This window comes from Ambystoma mexicanum, chromosome 8 (genome assembly GCF_040938575.1).
Source record: "Ambystoma mexicanum isolate Mex_15411 chromosome 8, UKY_AmexF1_1, whole genome shotgun sequence".
Lineage (NCBI taxonomy): Eukaryota > Metazoa > Chordata > Amphibia > Caudata > Ambystomatidae > Ambystoma > Ambystoma mexicanum.
Window position 1 is genome coordinate 65,449,947 of NC_090929.1, and position 19,448 is coordinate 65,469,394.

The 19,448-nt window shown below is 48.4% G+C and overlaps 1 protein-coding gene across 1 annotated transcript in view; it reads left to right on the forward strand.

Annotated features, from left to right (window-relative positions):
• Positions 1–17,441, forward strand: part of PRRT1B (proline rich transmembrane protein 1B) — a 129,654-nt gene extending 112,213 nt beyond the window's left edge. Inside the window, exons 3-4 of the mRNA XM_069609295.1 lie at positions 9,841–9,978; positions 15,991–17,441. Of these exons, the coding sequence (XP_069465396.1) occupies positions 9,841–9,978; positions 15,991–16,137 (285 nt within the window). The 3' untranslated portion in view covers positions 16,138–17,441. The remainder of the gene's footprint in view (positions 1–9,840; positions 9,979–15,990) is intronic.
• Positions 17,442–19,448: the final 2,007 nt, after the last annotated feature.

A 19,448-nucleotide genomic window follows, 5' to 3' on the forward strand; every position in this document is an offset into this window, starting at 1 on the left:
GGCCCGCAAGCAGCAGCATCGGCCGCCCTCCATTAGGAAAGTCTTTGTTGTCTTCCGGGCCGGACAAAACACTGGCCCTCATTGGGTCAGTGCACACGAACCACGCAGCTCCTATGAGCCACGTAGTGCGTGTGTGGTGCACCAATGGAGTACCAGCACTACGGCTGGCGTGGCCAGTTAGGCTTGATGCCGGAAGGCATTTCAGCCTTGTCACGCCCACGCCAGCCGTTGTGCCAGAAGCCTCGCCAGCGTTCCAGCACGTCTAGGTAAGTACATGGTGGGGGGGCTGTATGTTTGTGTGTGTGTGTGTCTGTCTGTCTGTCTCGGGTCCGTCCTGCTTGTGTTTTTTGTTTTTGTATGTATGTTGAGATGCGGAGGTGGGGGGGTGTGTCGGGTGTGTATGGGTGTGTTTGTATGTGTATGTCTGCAGTGTATGTTGAGATGCGGGGGTGGGGGGTGTGTCGGGTCTGCTTGAATGTGTTTGTGTGCAAGTGCAGTGTGTGTTGAGATGCGGAGGGGGTGTGTGTGTGTCGGGTCTGCCTGAATGTGTTTGTGTGCAAGTGCAGTGTGTGTTGAGATGCGGAGGGGGTGTGTGTGTCGGGTCTGCCTGAATGTGTTTGTGTGCAAGTTCAGTGTATGTTGAGATGCGGGGGTGGAGTGTGTGCCGGGTCTGCTTGAATGTGTTTGTGTGCAAGTGCAGTGTGTGTTGAGATGCGGAGGGGGTGTGGGGGTCGGGTCTGCCTGAATGTGTTTGTGTGCAAGTTCAGTGTATGTTGAGATGCGGGGGTGGGGTGTGTGTCGAGTCTACTTGAATGTGTTTGTGTGCAAGTGCAGTGTGTGTTGAGATGCGGAGGGGGTGTGGGGGTCGGGTCTGCCTGAATGTGTTTGTGTGCAAGTGGATTGTGTGTTGAGATGCCGGGGGGGGGGAAATCGGGTCTGCCTGAATGTGTTTGTGTGCAAGTGCAGTGTGTGTTGAGATGTGGAGGGGGGGTGTCGGGTCTGCCTGAATGTGTTTGTGTGCAAGTTCAGTGTATGTTGAGATGTGGGGGTGGGGGGGTCCGGGCCTATATGTGTGCATGCTTGTGAGTTTGTTTGGTGAGTTGGGGGGTGGGGGGTTCAGGTCTGTATGGATGCATGGTGTATGCATGTGAGTTTGTATGGTGAGTTGGGGTGGGGGGGTTTGGGTCTGTATGGGTGCATGGTGTATGCTTGTGGGTTTGTGTGCTGAGTTAGGGGTGGGGGGGTTCGGGTCTGTATGGGTGCGTGGTGTATGCTTGTGGGTTTGTGTGCTGAGTTGGGGGTGGAGGGTTCGGGTCTGTATGGGTGCATGGTGTATGCTTATGGGTTTGTGTGCTGAGTTGGGGGTGGGGGGTTCGGGTCTGTATGGGTGCATGGTGTATGCTTGTGGGTTTGTGTGCTGAGTTGGGGTGGGGGGTTCGGGTCTGTATGGTTGCATGGTGTATACTTGTGAGTTTGTATGGTGAGTTGGGGGTGGGGCTCTGTATGGGTGCATGGTGCATGCTTGTGAGTTTGTGTGCTGAGTTGGGGGCGGGGGGGGTTCGGGTCTGTATGGGTGCATGGTGTATGCTTGTGGGCTTTTGTGCTGAGTTGGGGGTGGGGGGTTTGGGTCTGTATGGGTGCATGGTGTATGCTTGTGGGTTTGTTTGCTGAGCTGGGGGTGGGGGGTTCCGGGTCTGTATGGGTGCATGGTGTATGCTTGTGGGTTTGTGTGCTGAGTTCGGGGTGGGGGTTCGGGTCTGTATGAGTGCATGGTGTATGCTTGTGGGGTGGGTGTCTTGGGGCATAGTGTTTGCATGAGGTGTGGGTGTCATGGGGCATAGTGTTTGCATGAGGGGTGGGTGTCATGGGGCATAGTGTTAGCATGAGGGGTGGGTGTCATGGGGCATAGTGTTTGAATGAGGGGTGGGTGTCATGATATGATATGATATATGATATGGCATTTGTAACGCGCCTATACACAAGTGTTTCAAGGCGCGACGAGGCAGGGAGGGGGGAACAAGGGGAAGACAGACAACGATCCTACTAGGCCAGGTGTCATTTAGATCGCGCAAGTGCAGGGGTAGGGGGAAGGGAAAAAGTGCAAGGGGAGGGGGAGGGGGGAAGTGCAGTACAAGGTAAGTAGAATAAAATAAATAAATAGGGCCAGCTGGTGGCAAGTGCAAGGTAAGTGCAGGCAAGTGCTGGGAAGGGGGGGCTGTAGGGATACAGAGACAGTCCCGCAGTGCAGGGGTTGCCAGGGAGGCAGTGCAAGTGGAGAGTGGCTGAGCCCAGGACTGAGGTCGGTGAGAGTGGCCCAGTTGCAGATTCAGTGAGTTTCAGTGAAGAATTTAGCAAGGGAGAGAGAAAGCAGAAGCAAAGAGGAAGGTTTTGAGGTGCTTCCGGAACCGGAGATGGTTCTCCTCAAGTTTCAGGGAGGCAGGAAGGCTGTTCCAGAGGGAGGCCCCTGCCGCGGAGAGAGATCTACCCCCAACTTGTTGCTTTGAGAAGCGGCTGACCCTGAGGGAGTTGGAGACCAATGAGCGAAGGGCTCGGGAAGGAAGATATTTAGGAAGAGAGAGTTGAAGGTATTTAGGCCCCAGGACAATGCAGAGGGTTTTGAACTTAATCCTCGCAGCCACTGGGAGCCAGTGTAGAGATTTCAGTCCTGGAGAGATACGGGGCATGGGGCATAGTGTTTGCATGAGGGGTGGGTGTCTTGGGGCATAGTGTTTGCATGAGGGGAGGGTGTCTTGGGGCATAGTGTTTGCAAGAGGGGTGGGTGTCTTGGGGCATAGTGTTTGCATGAGGGGTGGGTGTCATGGGGCATAGTGTTTGCATGAGGGGTGGCTGTCATGGGGCATAGTGTTTGCATGAGGGGTGGCTGTCATGGGGCATAGTGTTTGCATGAGGGGTGGCTGTCATGGGGAATAGTGTTTGCATGAGGGGTGGGTGTCACGGGGCATAGTGTTTGCATGAGGGGTGGGTGTCTTGGGGCATAGTGTTTGCATGAGGGGTGAGAGCCATGGGGCATAGTGTTTGCTTGAGGGGTGGGGGCTATGGGGCATAGTGTTTAATAAAAATTAGGGGTTGAAAAAGCCTCCTGCCATGCCACGCCCCACCGCGCCTACCGCCCCACCCACATTTACTTTTCGGCCCACTATAGCCATCATGTAGGGTACTTTCGGCCCTCTGTCAAAATCAGTTGTGCACCCCTGGTCTACGGGAAGCTTCAGGGTCTACTCTGCCGAATGGCAAAGGACTCGTGATATTGCCGAAGACCTAGAGTTACTTTATGTCGACGGTCAATAGGTGTCTTACTTCAATCACTAATCGATAGTCGATAAACCATCCGATCTTTGCTACTAAGTGTCCCGAGGGACCCCCGGCCAGCCCATAGAGTTGGGGTTTGCCCTGCAGTACTTTAAGACGGGATAGCTGCACCTCAAGATGGATGGGAGTGCAGGGTCTCTTACTCCAACACCAATCAATAAGGACAACTCATTGGTTTGGCAAAGGGGAGTCTGTTTAATGACAAGTACAAAAAACGGGGAAACATGGAAATCAACAGCAGTGTGACAGCCCGTCTCACTTCAACTGCCTCGAGCTTCACACAAAATACAACCTTTATACTAAAAACACATCATAATCTGACGTGTAACATTCAAAAGTTAACATGCAATTTTATTGGTTGGAAAAACATAACTTTAATATAGGTGTTATATCTGTATATGGTAACGGAGTGAGGGGATTGGGTAAATACTGTCAGGTGGGCATCTTAGCCCTTCCTTCAAAAATGACTACTGTAGACGTCACTAAAAGTATGACGTCTCATTGGTTCTACTAACTATAGGATCCTAGATTATTTGGTCCATTGTGATTGGGTTGGCATCAAACCCATGCATAACCCTCCACTTTGCCTAGCAGCACGCAGAACGGTCAAGCAGGTGCAGGGTGTCCCCCAATTCACCCTGCTTTCCTTCAATCAATCATCACTTTATGAGCTATGTGTCAATTAGTTCACTGTGGTTGGCCTCGAAACTGCATCTTCTGTCTGGAAAAGTTTTGATATCTCTATCTGGGCCGGCGCCAGGCGTAGGTGTGAAACCGTGCCTCCTCTCGCTCGGCTGGTCACGTGCTAGTACACCATGAATTTGCCTCGTTTCTCTCTATTTATACATTTGATTTTCGTTTCACCCTGCCACCTGCATTCGACTTCTTATCTCGGTTCCTTAGAGGCAGGATATTCTGTTCTTAGCTTCAATTAAAAGTAGCTACTGTCTACGGCTTCTATATAGGTGGCCTTGGCTACCCTGGCACGAGCTTCCTCTGCAGAGTTTCGATTCAGCCTTTTTCCTCTTGATGCTAAAATATGAAACGTCTTGCGTTTGGCCTGGAATAACCTAGGTTGGTTCTGCTTTTTATGCAAAGTGGACTCGCACTTATAATATCGTGCTTTGTGTTGAGGTAGATTATGTACAATGGTGCCTGCCGCTCTATTCTCCTACTTAGCATAGCAAGCCGCACTGTTTTCATTAGCTTCATGCAGTTCCAAGCATATGTACAGGCGTTAGCTGGTTGAATATCTTCATCATGCTTTCAGCTTAAGCTCTCTTGTGTTTCCACAATGTTTTCTTCTTTTAGTTTCACGATATCTTTATTCCTGGCGTTTCGTCTCTTTGTGTCATCCTTGGGTTGTCATATCTTCTATCTGTGCGTTAGTTCGGGCTTTTGTGACGTCACCATTTTCTGGTTTCTTCCTGTACAGTGCTTAAGCAATCTTCATTTCGTTTCATTTGTTGGTAGGGCTTTCTAAATGGGTACCTTACTGCCCATGGTTGTCTGGTTATTGGTACTTCAATAGGTATTGTTCTTCTGATAGGTACTGGGCAGAGCCCCACTGCGGCTCTCTGCTGGTTTATCTGTTTCTCATACGTCACATATTTCGGTGTGAATGTTCCTGGTACTTCAAAATGGGCGACTGGAGTGCAGGCCATATTTGGGACCTCCTCTACAGGTGTATGGCATGCATGTCAGTAGCAGTGAATGGCCTGCATATTAATAGAAGTGTAGGGCATGCATGGCAGTAGCAGTGTAGGGCATGCATGTCAGTAACAGTGGACGGCCTGCAAATCACTAGAAGTGTAGGGCATGCAAGTCAGTAGCATAGTGTGGCCTTCATATCACTAGAAGTGTAGGGCATATCACTAGAAGTGTATGGCCTGTATGTCACTACAAGTGTAGGGCATGCAGGTCAGTAGCAGTGTACGGCCTGCATATCACTAGAAGTGTACGTCCTGCATGTCAGGAGCAGTGTAGGGCCTGCATGTCAGTAGCAGTGGACGCCCTGTATATTACTAGAAGTGTAGGGCATGCATGTCAGTAGCAGTGTAGGGCATGCATGTCAGTAGCAGCGTATGGCATGCATGTCAGTAGCAGTGTACAACCTGCATAAGGTGACCAGATTAAAAAAGTAAATAACTTGGACAGAGGAACTAACATAAAAGTAAGGCCCTCATTACAAGTCAGGCGTTAAGGGGTTAACGGCGCCGTAAAGAGCATCGGCGCCGTTAAACCCTTAACGCCTGATTACAAGTGTCCCTTTGCGGGATGGTGTTTAATGCCTGCTTTTAGCAGGCGTTAAAAATCCAACCCGCAAAGGGACTTTGGAGCTAATTAAGGCACCGTAATTTACAGTGCCGTAATTAGCGCCTTCCACATTCCCATTATGCCCTATGGGGGCAAAAATGGGAATGGGGAAGGGGCCATGTTGAATGGGGAATTACCGCCCTGCCAACCTTGGAATGGGGCGGTAATTCCGCCATCCACCATGGCGGAGTCGGTGAGTTACCGGCATGGACCATGGTGCTATGAGCACCATGGTCCACCGCCAGGGTTGTAATGAGGGCCTAAGACTAACTCTTGAAAGTGACTGTCAATTCACTATACTTCAGTGGCAGTTGGAGAAGGGGGTTTGAGTGTTACTGTTCAAATAAACACATATTATAAATAATTTATCACAAACTAACAGTATTTTAAGCTGTAAAATGCAGAATTTCTTCTTTGCAAGCTACGCTTGCCAGCTATTAAGACCTACTGCCAAAAACCGGGGCCACTGGAGTTTCCAATTGAAACAAAATCTTAACAAAGGGGGACAGAGCTCCGATTTCCAGAACCGTCCCGGCAAAACCGGGACATCTGGTCAGCGTACACTAGAAGTATAGAGCATGCATGTCAGTAGCACTGTACAGCCTGCATGTCACTAGAAGTGTAGGGCATGCATGTCAGTAGCAGTGTACAGCCTGCATATCACTAGAAATGTAGGGCATGCATGTCAGTAGCAGTGTACGCTCTGCATGTCACTAGAAGTGTAGGACATCCATGTCAGTACCAGTATACGGCCCGCATGTCAGTAGCAGTGTACGGCCTGCATATCACTAGAAGTGTAGGGCATGCATGTCAGTAGCAGTGTATGGCCTGCATGTCACTAGAAGTGTACAGCCTGCATGTCAGTCACAGTGTACGGTCTGCATGTCAGTAGCAGTGTACGGCCCGCATGTCACTAGAAGTGTAGGGCATTCATGTCAGTAGCATTGTACGCCCTGCATATCACTAGAAGTGTAGGGCATGTATGTCAGTAGCAGTGTATGGCCTGCAGATCTCTAGAAGTGTAGGGCATGCATGCCAGCAGCAGTGTACGACCTACAGGTCAATAGGAGTGTACGGCCTGCATATCACTAGACTTGAAGGGCATGCATGTCAGGAGTGGTGTATGACCTGCATTTCAGTAGCAGTGCACTGCATGCATATCAGTAGAAGTCTTGGGCACGCATGTCAGTAGAAGTGTATGGCATTTATGTCAGTAGCAGTGTAGCGCCTGCATATCACTAGAAGTGTAGGGCATATCACTGGAAGTGTAAGGCATGCATGTCAGTAGCAGTGTACAGCTTGCATATCACTAGAAGTGTAGGGCATGCATGTCAATAGCAGTGTATGGCCTGCATTTCAGTAGCAGTGTACGGCATGCATATCACTAGAAGTGTAGGGCATATCACTAGAAGTGTAGGGCATGCATGTCAGTAGCAGTGTATGGCGGCCTGCATTTCAGTAGCAGTGTACAGCCTGCATATCACTAGAAGTGTAGGGCATGCATGTCGGTAGCCGTGTTCAACCTGCATGTCACTAGAAGTGTAGGGAATATCACTAGATGTGCAGGGCCTGTATATCACTGGAAGTGTAAGGCATGCATATCAGTAGCAGTGGACGGCCTGCATAGTACTAGAGGTGTAGGGCATGCATGTCAGTGGCATTGTACGGCCTGCATATTATTAGGAGTGTAGGGCGTGCATGGCAGTAGCAGTGTAGGGCATGCATGTCAGTAGCAGTGGACAGCCTGCAAATCACTAGAAGTGTAGGGCATGCAAGTCAGTAGCAGTGTATGGCCTGTATGTCACTACAAGTGTAGGACATATCACTGGAAGCATATGGCATGCATATCACTAGAAGTGTAGGGCATGCATGTCAGTAGCAGTGTATGGCCTGCATGCCACTAGAAGTGTACAGCCTGCATGTCAGTCACAGTGTACGGTCTGCATGTCAGTAGCAGTGTACGGTCCGCATGTCACTAGAAGTGTAGGGCATTCATGTCAGTAGCATTGTACGGCCTGCATATCACTAGAAGTGTAGGGCAGGTATGTCAGTAGCAGTGTATAACTTGCATTTCAGTAGCAGTGTAAGGCCTACATGTCATTAGAAGTGTACGGCATGCATGCCAGTGGCAGTGTACGGCCTGCATATCACTAGTGGTGTAGGGCATGCAAGTCAGTAGCAGTGTATGGCCTGTATATCACTAGAAGTGTATGGCATATCACTAGAAGTGTAGGGCATGCATGTCAGTATCAGTGTATGGCCTGTATGTCACTACAAGTGTAGGACATATCACTGGAAGCATATGGCATGCATATCACTAGAAGTGTAGGGCATGCATGTCAGTAGCAGTGTATGGCCTGCATGCCACTAGAAGTGTACAGCCTGCATGTCAGTCACAGTGTACGGTCTGCATGTCAGTAGCAGTGTACGGCCCGCATGTCACTAGAAGTGTAGGGCATTCATGTCAGTAGCATTGTACGGCCTGCATATCACTAGAAGTGTAGGGCAGGTATGTCAGTAGCAGTGTATAACTTGCATTTCAGTAGCAGTGTAAGGCCTACATGTCATTAGAAGTGTACGGCATGCATGCCAGTGGCAGTGTACGGCCTGCATATCACTAGTGGTGCAGGGCATGCATGTCAGTAGCTGGTGTAACCTGCATTTCAGTAGCAGTGTACGGCCTATATGTCAGTAGAAGTGTAGCCCATGCATGCCAGCAGCAGTGTACGACCTACAGGTCAATAGGAGTGTACGGCCTGCATATCACTAGACTTGAAGGGCATGCATGTCAGGAGTGGTGTATGACCTGCATTTCAGTAGCAGTGCACTGCATGCATATCAGTAGAAGTCTTGGGCACGCATGTCAGTAGCAGTGTACAGCTTGCATATCACTAGAAGTGTAGGGCATGCATGTCAGTAGCAGTGTATGGCCTGCATGTCAGTAGCAGTCTAGGGCATGCATGTCAGTAGCAGTGTACAGCCTGCATATCACTAGAAATGTAGGGCATACATATCAGTAGGCATGTATGACCTGCATGTTAGTAGCTGAATAGCACTAGAAGTGTAGGGCATATCACTGGAAGTGTAAGGCCTGCATGTCAGTAGCAGTGTACAGCTTGCATATCACTAGAAGTGTAGGGCATGCAGGTCAGTAGCAGTGTATGGCCTGCATTCCAGTAGCAGTGTATGGCATGCATATCACTAGAAGTGTAGGGCATATCACTAGAAGTGTAGGGCATGCATGCCAGTGGAAGTGTACATATACTCTATGTGGGTACTTCCCGTTTTTCTGTTTTCGGGGGACCTGTTTCATGAGGGGAAGAGGCACATCACACAATCTACACAGGAGAACAGGTTACCCCTCCCCTCTTCACTGTAATAATGGTGTGTTACACTCATCAGCACTTATACCAGAGCAATATTGGTAAAAAAGATATGTTTTAATGTATTTTTCTCATACATTTATTTTTTAATCACAATACAAAACATGGAACCATTTCATTTACATCTTTAAACATCATTTTAACCAGATATATAACATGCACGAAAACATGATGTCCATGCACCACTGGGTGTTTGTGTAGCATTAGAAACCACCAGGTCAAATGGTTAATTTCACAATTAACTTTGCTATCTATCGCACGTGGCACACTTTATACATTCAATAGTGAAATTAATATGATTTTTTAAAACTTTTTTCCGGCCCTCATCATGGGCTGCATTTCAGTAGCAGAGTATGGCTTCCATGTCAGTAGCAGAGTGTGGCTTCCATGTCAGTAGAAGAGTATGGCTTCCATGTCAGTAGAAGAGTATGGCTTCCATGTCAGTAGCAGAGTATTGCTTCCATGTCAGTAGAAGAGTATGGCTTCCATGTCAGTAGCAGAGTATGGCTTCCATGTCCGTAGTAGTGTGTGGCCTGCATGTCAGTAGCAGAGTATGGCTTCCATGACAGTAGCAGTGTGTGGCCTGCATGTCAATAGCAGAGTATGGCTTCCATGTCAGTAGCAGTGTGTGGCCTGCATGTCAGTAGCAATGTAGGGCATGCAGGTCAGTGGCAGGGTACCCCCTTAATGTCAGCAGCAGTTTGCTTCATGTATGTCAGCAGCTCTCAGTGTGAGCAATACTGAGTGTGTGGTACCTTCATCACTAGTCAAGTCCTGACCCAGCTGTTCCTCTTCCCTCCTCTCACCCCAGTACCATGATCCTACGGTGGGGCACCCACCCAGGCCGGAGGGCAGGAGGCCCCCAAAGGACTACATGGTGGAGTCTGTGCTGGTGATGATCTTCTGCTGTCTCCTCACTGGGATCATCGCCATCGTCTACTCACACGAGGCAAGTATTTTTACTTGGTAGAGGTGAGAAGGGCTTCTCATAAGTGCATAAGCATGTACTGTCATGAGGTAAGGCGCACAAGTGACAAGGACTCTCCTCTCAAGGCGATAAGGGCTACTGCTTGCATGAGGTAAGGGAGTCTACTCACAAGGCATTACAGGATCCAAGTCACATGAGGAAGACGGTATGCTTGAACCAGCTAAGATTGCGTACTCACGCAAGGGAAGAAGCTGTGCTTGCACCAGCTAAGATTGCGTACTCACATAAGGGAAGAAGCTGTGCTTGCACCAGCTAAGACTGCATACTCGCGCAAGGGAAGAAGCTCTGCTTGCACCAGCTAAGATTGTGTACTTGCATGAGGGAAGAAGCTGTGCTTGCACCAGCTAAGATTGCGTATTCACATGAGGGAAGAAGCTGTGCTTGCACCAGCTAAGATTGTATACTCGCATGAGGGAAGAAGATGTGCTTGCACCAGCTAAGATTGTGTATTCGCATGAGGGAAGAAGCTGTGCTTGCACCAGCTTAGATTGTGTATTCGCATGAGGGAAGAAGCTGTGCTTGCACCAGCTAAGATTGTGTACTCGCGCAAGGGAAGAAGCTGTGCTTGCACCAGCTAAGATTGTATACTCGCATGAGGGAAGAAGCTGTGCTTGCACCAGCTTAGATTGTGTATTCGCATGAGGGAAGAAGCTGTGCTTGCACCAGCTGAGATTGTTTATTCTCATGAGGGAAGACGCTGTGCATTCTCTTGCTGTCATGTTCCCTCATTCTCTTGCTGTCATGTTCCCTCATTCTCTCGCTCTCATGTTCCCTCATTCTTTTGCTCATGTTCCCTCATTCTCTCGCTCTCATGTTCCCTCATTCGCTCTCTCACATGTTCCCTCATTCTTTTGCTCTCATTCTCTCGCTGTCATGTTCCCTCATTCTCTCACTCTCACGTTCCCTCATTCTTTCGCTCTCATGTTCCCTCATTCTCTCGCTCTCATGTTCCCTTATTCTCTTGCTCTCATTTTCTCTCATTCTCTTGCTCTCATGTTAGCTCATTCTCTCACTCATGTTCCCTTATTCTCTCCCTGCCACGTTCCCTCATTCTCTCGCTCTCATGTTCCCTCATTCTCTCGCTCTCATGTTCCGTCATTCTCACACTCTCATATTCCGTCATTCTCATGTTCCATCATTCACTCTCTCATGTTCCCTCATTCTCCTGTCATGTTCCCTCATTCTCTCACTCTCATGTTCCCTCATTCTCTCGCTCTCATGTTCCCTCATTCTCTCGCTCTCATGTTAGCTCATTCTCTCACTCACATGTTCCCTCATTCTCTCACTCTCATGTTCCCTCATTCTCTCTGTCATGTTCCCTCATTCTCTCGCTCTCATGTTCCCTCATTCTCTTGCTCTCATGTTAGCTCATTCTCTCACTCTCATGTTCCCTCAGTCCCTTGCCCTCTAATTCCTTTGCCCTCTCATTCCCTCGCCCTCACCCTCACATCCCATGCTCTCTCACTGGAGGATTTTCTTGTTCTGTCTTTCACTTGCTCTCCTTCTCTAACACTCTCTCATTCCCCTGCTCACCTACTCTCTTGATTATTCAGTGTCTCGTTCACTCATTCGCTGACTGTTCGTGAATGGGCACTAGTTGGTGTCTGCTGTACTGGAGTGTGTGCCCCTTTGTACCTAGGGCCCTTGAAGGCTGCACCCCAGGCCTGCCTCATCTGTTCTCTTTGAACCAATTAAAACCTCCAAAGCCATGCATAACTTGTGGGTGTTGGGCGCCTAATGCCTTAAGATTGTAGAGAGGCAGCTGTACACGTCATCTATAGAGCCCCCCCCCCTTCACATCCGTCATATTGGAAGAACAGCAAGAAAACATTGTGCATGACACCGGGTATCATCCCAATACCACATTGAAGGTATGAGAGACGTTATGCGCTCAGACAACCATATCGAATGTACCCTCGAACTGATACCGTAGAAGGAAGTCTGGAGTCCAGTGGACATATAAGAACTATAAGGGAAGTCTGGCAGATGTAAAGTGACGTCATGAAGAAGAGAAAACACAAGGGCACACTGAAACGATATACGAATACTTAAAGAATGAAGATGTGACTGAAGTGACAAAGTGAACTTATATGTGAATATGAAGAAATCATATACACTGAGAAGATAAGTGAGAAGAGATGCAATAGATGTATATACGCAGAAACGCAAGGTAGATAAGACATATAGAAGCTTGCTAAAGTAATAAATATAACACGAGTAAAGCAGCCATGTTGAGAAAATGGACATCGGCTTCGTATAAAAACAAGTGAGAAGCCTGAAGGAGAAAACCCAAGCATTGGGATACAAATTTGTGCAAGAACAAACAATATTTGTTTGATCAAGAATCAAGGATTCTGCAGCAAGGGGCAAATGCAAGTCTTGAAAGGAGCTGAAGAGGATAAGCCATGTACGCAGGACATATTTCTCTTAGATTACGCTAAGGAGTAAACATTTGTGAGTGGCACGTATTGTACAATCAAAGATGCAGAAAGCACATACAAGACGGAGCAACAAAGTCTTCAGAGGCCGAGGAGAGTAATAGCACCCGGGATAATTGAATCAAATAGCACTAAATAGAAGGGCAGAATGGACGAAATCATGGTCTCTTCACACGTGGTGCAAGGCCAGAAAACACAAGGCCTATTCATAAAGCTCCAGATGAAGATAGTAATGTACTGTCACTTCCTTTAAAGTTCATAGGAAGAGAACAGTCAGCAAGGTCAACTACCAAGAAGAAGCCTTGGCTTAGGGCCTAAATGATGAGTGATGGTAGGCTAATTAGCCAAGAGGGCAGTGGTCTGACGTGGTTGCCCACACCTGGGTTTCATTTTGCTTACATGCTTCTAACGAGCTGAATGTCCAAGGTTGGAAGAGGGTGCCAACCAATCAGGATGGCCTATGTGATGATGGACTTGCTACAGAAGCCTATACGCTGCTGTTAGTCTGCTATTATCTGTATTATACGTAGTTAGAAGTGGTGCAAGCTGTGCCTACTTGATAAGGAGCAGCTAATGATGTTACTAACACCAAAATGGGCTATAGGTATATATGTTCCCTTAACCAATCCCTCCACCCAATGGATTTTTACTGTTTGCCACGTAGGATGACATCATAGGTCATGTACATCCAGTTATAAAGCCTTTTGTGTAATTGAAATGCGTTGAGTGTGTGTGAGCTGTGATTTGTTATGCTCACCAGGTTTCCCTACTTGATTGAACTGATAGTATTTTGCCATATTCTTTGAGTCTGTCCAGTTATTTGGGCCTGTGATCAGTTATTGTGGTAATCCCATCTAACACTTGGAACGCTCCAGGTGTTATTGCACCAGATGACTAACTTGAATGAGCTAATGGTATCCTACTGACTTCCCTCCGCCCAGATACACATGTGCCTCTCTCCTGCAGACACTAGGCAGGTTTGTTTACAGCCTGAAAGCCCAGAACCACGTGTGCCTCCCTCCTTTAGACTCCAGGCAGGCTTGCTTAACGCCTGTAAGCTCAGATCCAGATGTGCCTCTCTCCTTCAGACACTAGGCAGGTTCGTTTACAGCCTGAAAGCCCATATTCATGTGCGCCTCTCTCCTCAAGACACCAGGCAGGCTCACTTATAGATTGGAAGCCCAGACCCACCTGCGACTCTCTCTTTCAGACACCAGGCAGGCTTGCTTACAGTCTGGAAGCCCAGATCCACCTGCACCTCTCTCCTTCAGACACCAGGCAGGTTCCCTTATAGATTGGAAGCCCAGACCCACCTGCGCCTCTCTCTTTCAGATACCAGACAGGCTCACTTACAGCCTGGAAGCCCAGATCCACCTGCGCCTCTCTCCTTCAGACTCCAGGCAGGCTCACTTACAGCTTGTAAGCCCAGATCCACCTGCGCCTCTCTCCTTCAGACTCCAGGTAGGCTCCCTTACAGCCTGGAAGCCCAGATCCACCTCCCTTATCTCCTCCAGACACCAGGCAGGCTTGCTTGCAGCCTGGAAGCCCAGATCCACCTGTCCTCTCTCCTTCAGACACCAGACAGGCTTGCTCACAGCCTGGAAGCCTAGATCGGTTTGCTGAGGTCAGAGGGTTAGTTGTTCCTAGTGTGTTCCTAATTACTCAATTGGTTTGCTTTTTGGTCTGTTCCGCCATTGGCAGCTGAAGGACACTCGGACACTAAATTTGGGAAGTGGTGCGCGTCTGGGCTACCCTAGTTATGTATGTGACGGATGATTGGTTTGATACTTTCATGTAATGCGTTATCTGGCAGGGTTTTCCCCGGTGCCAAATCTGCACCTGCATCTTTCCCTGAGTCTGCTGTTGGGCAGGCTACTATTTGCTGATCTGTCTAGATATGGCACATGACTATGGTAGGGTAGAATGTGGGCGGTGGGTATTCTGGTCATCCTTGATTTCGCCGCTTAGTTCCACAGTGTGATTTTTTTGGTCTTTTGGTCCACAATGTTTTGCTATTGTTCCTTTTGCGCTTGTCCTTGTCCGTTGAATAACCAGGTTTTGAGTTGTTTACTGAAGGTGAGGTGGTCTTCTGTGGTTCCTATTTCTTTGAGCATGGTGCTCCATAGGTTGGAAATTAGGCGCAAGAATGCTGTTCCTCTGAATTTTCTCTTTTCGTATTGTTTTCTCTCTATTTGTAGGTCGTTGCTTGATGTTAGGTCCCTTCTTGGCTGGTAGCGGCAGATCTTGGCCTGGAGGAATTCAGCTCCTTGTCTGTGTAGTAGGGATTTATGGGCAATGCAGAGGGCTTTGAATTTGATGCATTTTTGTACTGGTAACCAATGGAGGCTTCTCAGAGCTGGAGTATGTGGTCTCTTCGGTTTAATCTTAGTAGAATCCTGGCTGGAGTGTTTTGGATGGTTTGGGAGTTTCTTGGTGAGAATTTCCGGTAATTCCTAGGTAGAGGCTGTTTGCGTAGTCAACTCTTGTTAGTATCAGGGACATGGTTGTGAGGTTTCTGTGAGGAAAGGAGAGGTATGGGAGCAATCCCATGAGTAGACTAAGGAGATAGAAGCACTTTTTAGTGATTGCGTTGACTTGCGGTTCCAGGGATAGTCTGTTGAGTATTCCTAGGTTATTTACCACCTTGTAAGTCTCTGGTTGTATTCCCATGCCTGTCGGCCAGTCCAGTTTTGGGTTTGTTGCGTTGCTTTCAGGGAGTAAGACCATCATTTCAGTTTTAGCCAGGTTCAACTTGAGGTTGTTCGTTGTCATCCAATTGTAGATGTCTGTGAGACCGTTGTTGGGGCTGTTGTTTGGTACCTGATGCATGATCTATCAGGCTAAACACCTCGAACTAGAGGTAAACCCCAAGAACTCTGCTGGTCTCCCTTTCCCAGAGCCCACATCACACGTAGAGAGTAACTCATAAACGCTCCCTGGGGCCAAGTAGGAAATGTTCCTGTGATTGCGGCTATGCTCCAGTGAACGGGGGTGGACGAAATATTGGACATTTGCCCAGTGAAGAAATTGGAAAATTATAGGAAAAATTCACCTGCTTCACCTATTTCGTCCTTGCAGTGGAACTGTCCATTTCAGATGTCACTTTTTGCTTAAAATTTCTTTTTTTGGCTAAAATATTATTTTCTTGATGAAATTTCATTTTTTTATCTATCAGGAGCCTGCAAAATGTTTCGCTCTCCAAATTGGCCAAATGTTTAGGTGAAAAATTAAATGTCAGAGGGAAAAACAATTTTGGACAAAAAGTGAAATGCAACTTAAACTGGAGAATCAGTGTGGGGGTGGGGGATCTGCTCCGCTGACGAAAATGTCAAGGCCGATTTTGCCCATTTCGTTTTGCCAGTGCCATCCCTACTGGTGGTGCCACAATCATCACCTTGCTCCCCAACACTGCGCTACTACTGTTTGATAGCCCCGGTGTACAGCAATTGTTTATGTGAAGTAAATGTACTTTCTGGTGTTCCTCTGAGGCCACCATCCTCCACTGATACTGCCTCTTCCTCTCTCCCCTCCACAGACCCGTGCAGCATTGAATCGAGGAGACGTGAACATGGCCCAGGAGGCATCCAGGAAGGCACGCTCGCTCGTCCTTTTCAGCCTCCTCTTTGGGGTCTTCGTCTCCATCAGTTGGGTGATCTACGTTGTTGTTGCACTCTACGTCTGACCTGTTAGAGCCACAGCTTTGGGGACTCATAAATAGGGGACTTGGAGAACTCCTGGGGCCGGCTAGCATTGGTGCCTTCCATGATGGAAGTTCGGATCACTCACACCTCTCACCCCTCATCCCCTGACATGGACTGGCCTGCAAGGTGGAACTGAGAAGACAGCGTGTCAAGGAACCTGGCTACCACCAGAAGCAGCTCTGGGTGGGCCACCAAGCAAAAGTCAAAGGACCATGAGAGCACATAGAGCTCACCAATGGAGCCTCCGATGTACTCACCAGCAGGAAGCTGCATGCCTTAGTGGGGTCTACACTGACCAAAGAATGTCCCTCTTGGCCAAGGTCAACCTAGGTAGAATTAGCACATGCTTCCAGAGGAATCTGTGTCTGGACACAGCTGCCCCATATCTGTCCATCATCGCAGTGTGTTATCAGAAGCTTGTCCTCTTCCCTTGGTGCACTGGTGGGACTAAACCTGGCGCTGGGGAGTGTAGGCATTGGAAGATATGTCTTGGTGTTGGAAAATCACCATTTGCAGAAGAAGCCGTTGATCCGTCTTCCGCAGCAGACAAGCCTCCAGCCACTGAAGTTCCCAGGGATCCCTCGCCAGGCTTTGGGGTGCACCACGGGAGTTGTGTAAGGCTCAGTAATGGAGTAGCACTGGAGATTGTGAAATGGAGGGTAGCGGTTGAGTTCTTCACCTGGTGCACACATTGGACTAGCAGAGGGTACAGGAAGATAGGCCTGTGGCATACTTTCTAAGTATGAGAAGCAGGCGAGGTGCATTGGTAGAGCCACAAGTAGGTCCCAGTGCTAGAATAGTGTGGGTGGGGAGGTCATGGCAGGTCAGAATTGTGGTACGCATGGAGAGCTCAACGACCAACCAGTACTGCGATACCTGGTGGTGCCCCCGGTCAAGATTTAAATGAGCTGGGGTGCTGCAGGCGAGGATTGGGGGTTCATAGGTAGAGCTGCACGTCAGTACTTATACCACAAGAGCAGAGGTGCAGTAGGTCATGATTAAGGTGCACCGGAAGCACTAGGGCGCTGTTGGTGAAAAGCAATACTTTTAGGGGTGCAGCAGGTCATGATTATGTTGCACAGGTGGGGGGCTGCACAGGTAGAGCTGCACGTGGGTCCCAGCAGTGCTAAGAGGGAGTGCAGCAAATCACGATTGAAATGTGCAGCTGAAACAGGATCACATGTGCATGCAATAAAACTGTACCCACATATGTAAATAGACCACATGGCAAATACACCCCTTTTAAGACATATACATAGACTACCAATAAACTTCTTCAACATTGCATTTCAGTGAGTCCACTTTTCAGAAGGGATGTTCTGCCTTTTCTTACACCTTGGTGTAAAGCAGGGTTGTCCAACTCCAGGCGTCAAGGACTGGACCTATATTGGAATTTCATGATACCCCTCATTAATATTCATGCAATAAATGTGCATGCAAGGATACTAAATGCATGCACATTTTCCTTCATGAATGTTAATGCGGGATATCATGAAAACCCGTCAGGTTTCCAGCCCTTGAGGCCTGGAGTTGGAGAGCCCTGGTGTTTAGGGACCCGAGCACTGGCACTCAGATATGCAGCAGGAGTCCAGACTTCCTCCTTCACACTCTGCCTCTGGTCTTGTGTTACTCCCGTGCTTCTGTGGACAGGCGCATTTAGGCGTCCATTTGAAAGCATGGGCTACTGCCTCATTTAGAGTGGGTGCTACTTCCAGCTCTGTTGGTGGAAGCACTGTCACCGCCCCATTTTTTACATGTTATGTAACGGGGCATTTGTATAGCGCCTTTTACCATTGGTATGATTCCAAAACACTGTGGGTTGAACGCAGTCCAGGTCAGTGGACAGAGTAATATAGTAAAGCGTGCTTGGGTGCACTCTGTATGTGTGCAGCCAGTGTGGAATAAGTGGTGTGTAGCTGCATACTAGTGCTAGGTGTGGTTAGGTGGTTGTGTGGGATCAGTAGAATGTGTGCAGCATGGCCAATGGACTTGGGGTATCTGCATTCTGGGGGTGCTGGAATTAGTGAATGAGATTATGTGAGCAGCTAGGGTGATTTCGAGGGGTACACCGGCGTTCTAAATACTGTTGAGGTCATTGTGTAGATGTATAAGTATCCGTGCAGCTAGGCAGAATTAATCGAGGGGTATTTTTATTTATACTTGAGGTTTTGTTTTGGTAGTAGCTTTTTAACCCAGCGACCTAAACACCACTCCTGCTCTGGTGTCGCGCTAGTGTGCTGTTTTAGGGAAGGACAAATCCCCTCCTTCCCTTGGTTGGAAGGTAAACAAGGTTGATACACACTTTGACTGCGCCACCTCTGTTATTCCTTGAAAGAAATATGTGGTCACTCTCACTTTGGTGCTGTTGAAGCAAGTTTATTAATGGTTTGCTCACATTGCCCATTAATTGTTGTTGACACGTGTTTCAGCCTCTCAAGGGCCTTTTTCAAAACAAAAACTTATTGAAGGGCAAATTATTTGCTAAATAATACTTTCTATCTGTATATTTCACAGCGGAATTCCATCTCACAAAAATCATGGGTTAATCCCTTAGTTATCTGCGTTCTGCCTGTGTTCCTCGCGTCAGCGTGTGAACTGTTGGGAAAACCGAGGGGTATAGCTGCATTCTATTTGTTGGTGCAGAGGAAAGAGTTGGCATAATGGTGTGTTTGGGAGTCTGTGTGCTTTCCAAGGGGACCCTGTTCCTGTTGAGCTTCTAATGCCTGTCAAGGGAGCGATATCTCCCTTTGGGTTCGGGCTGTTAGGCTAAGGTCCACCCCCCTGTGTCTTGTTAGGTCAATTGCTTTGGCAAAGACTGATGGTGGTGACAGACAGATCTGCCCCAACTCGTGTCGTTACTGTATGGGTGCTAGAGACGTCCTCGGTTGGTAGTTTTGCTCGACGGGTTCCCTGATAGGTAGCTCTCCTGCACAGGTGGAGGAAAACATTTCTTTGAGGAGTGAGGCGGGACAAGGGTCGGGGGCGGGAGCTGGAGGGTCAGCTGGCAGATGGTGGTTTCACAAACTCCTCACTCAAAATAGGGCTAAAAGAGCAGAAAGGAGAGTTCTCCTACTCGTCTACAGGCCCCTGGGCTACGACAGACACTTCGCCAACAGCCTATGCGACTCACTAGCGGCCATTCTTGTTAACCACCCTGCACTCACCCTACTGGGAGACTTTAACATCTGGTTCAACCTCCCCAAAAACTCCATGACTCTAGCCCTGGTCGACAGCCTGGAGGCACTCAATCTCACCCAGAATATCACAGGACCCCAGACTCTAGGGAGTACTG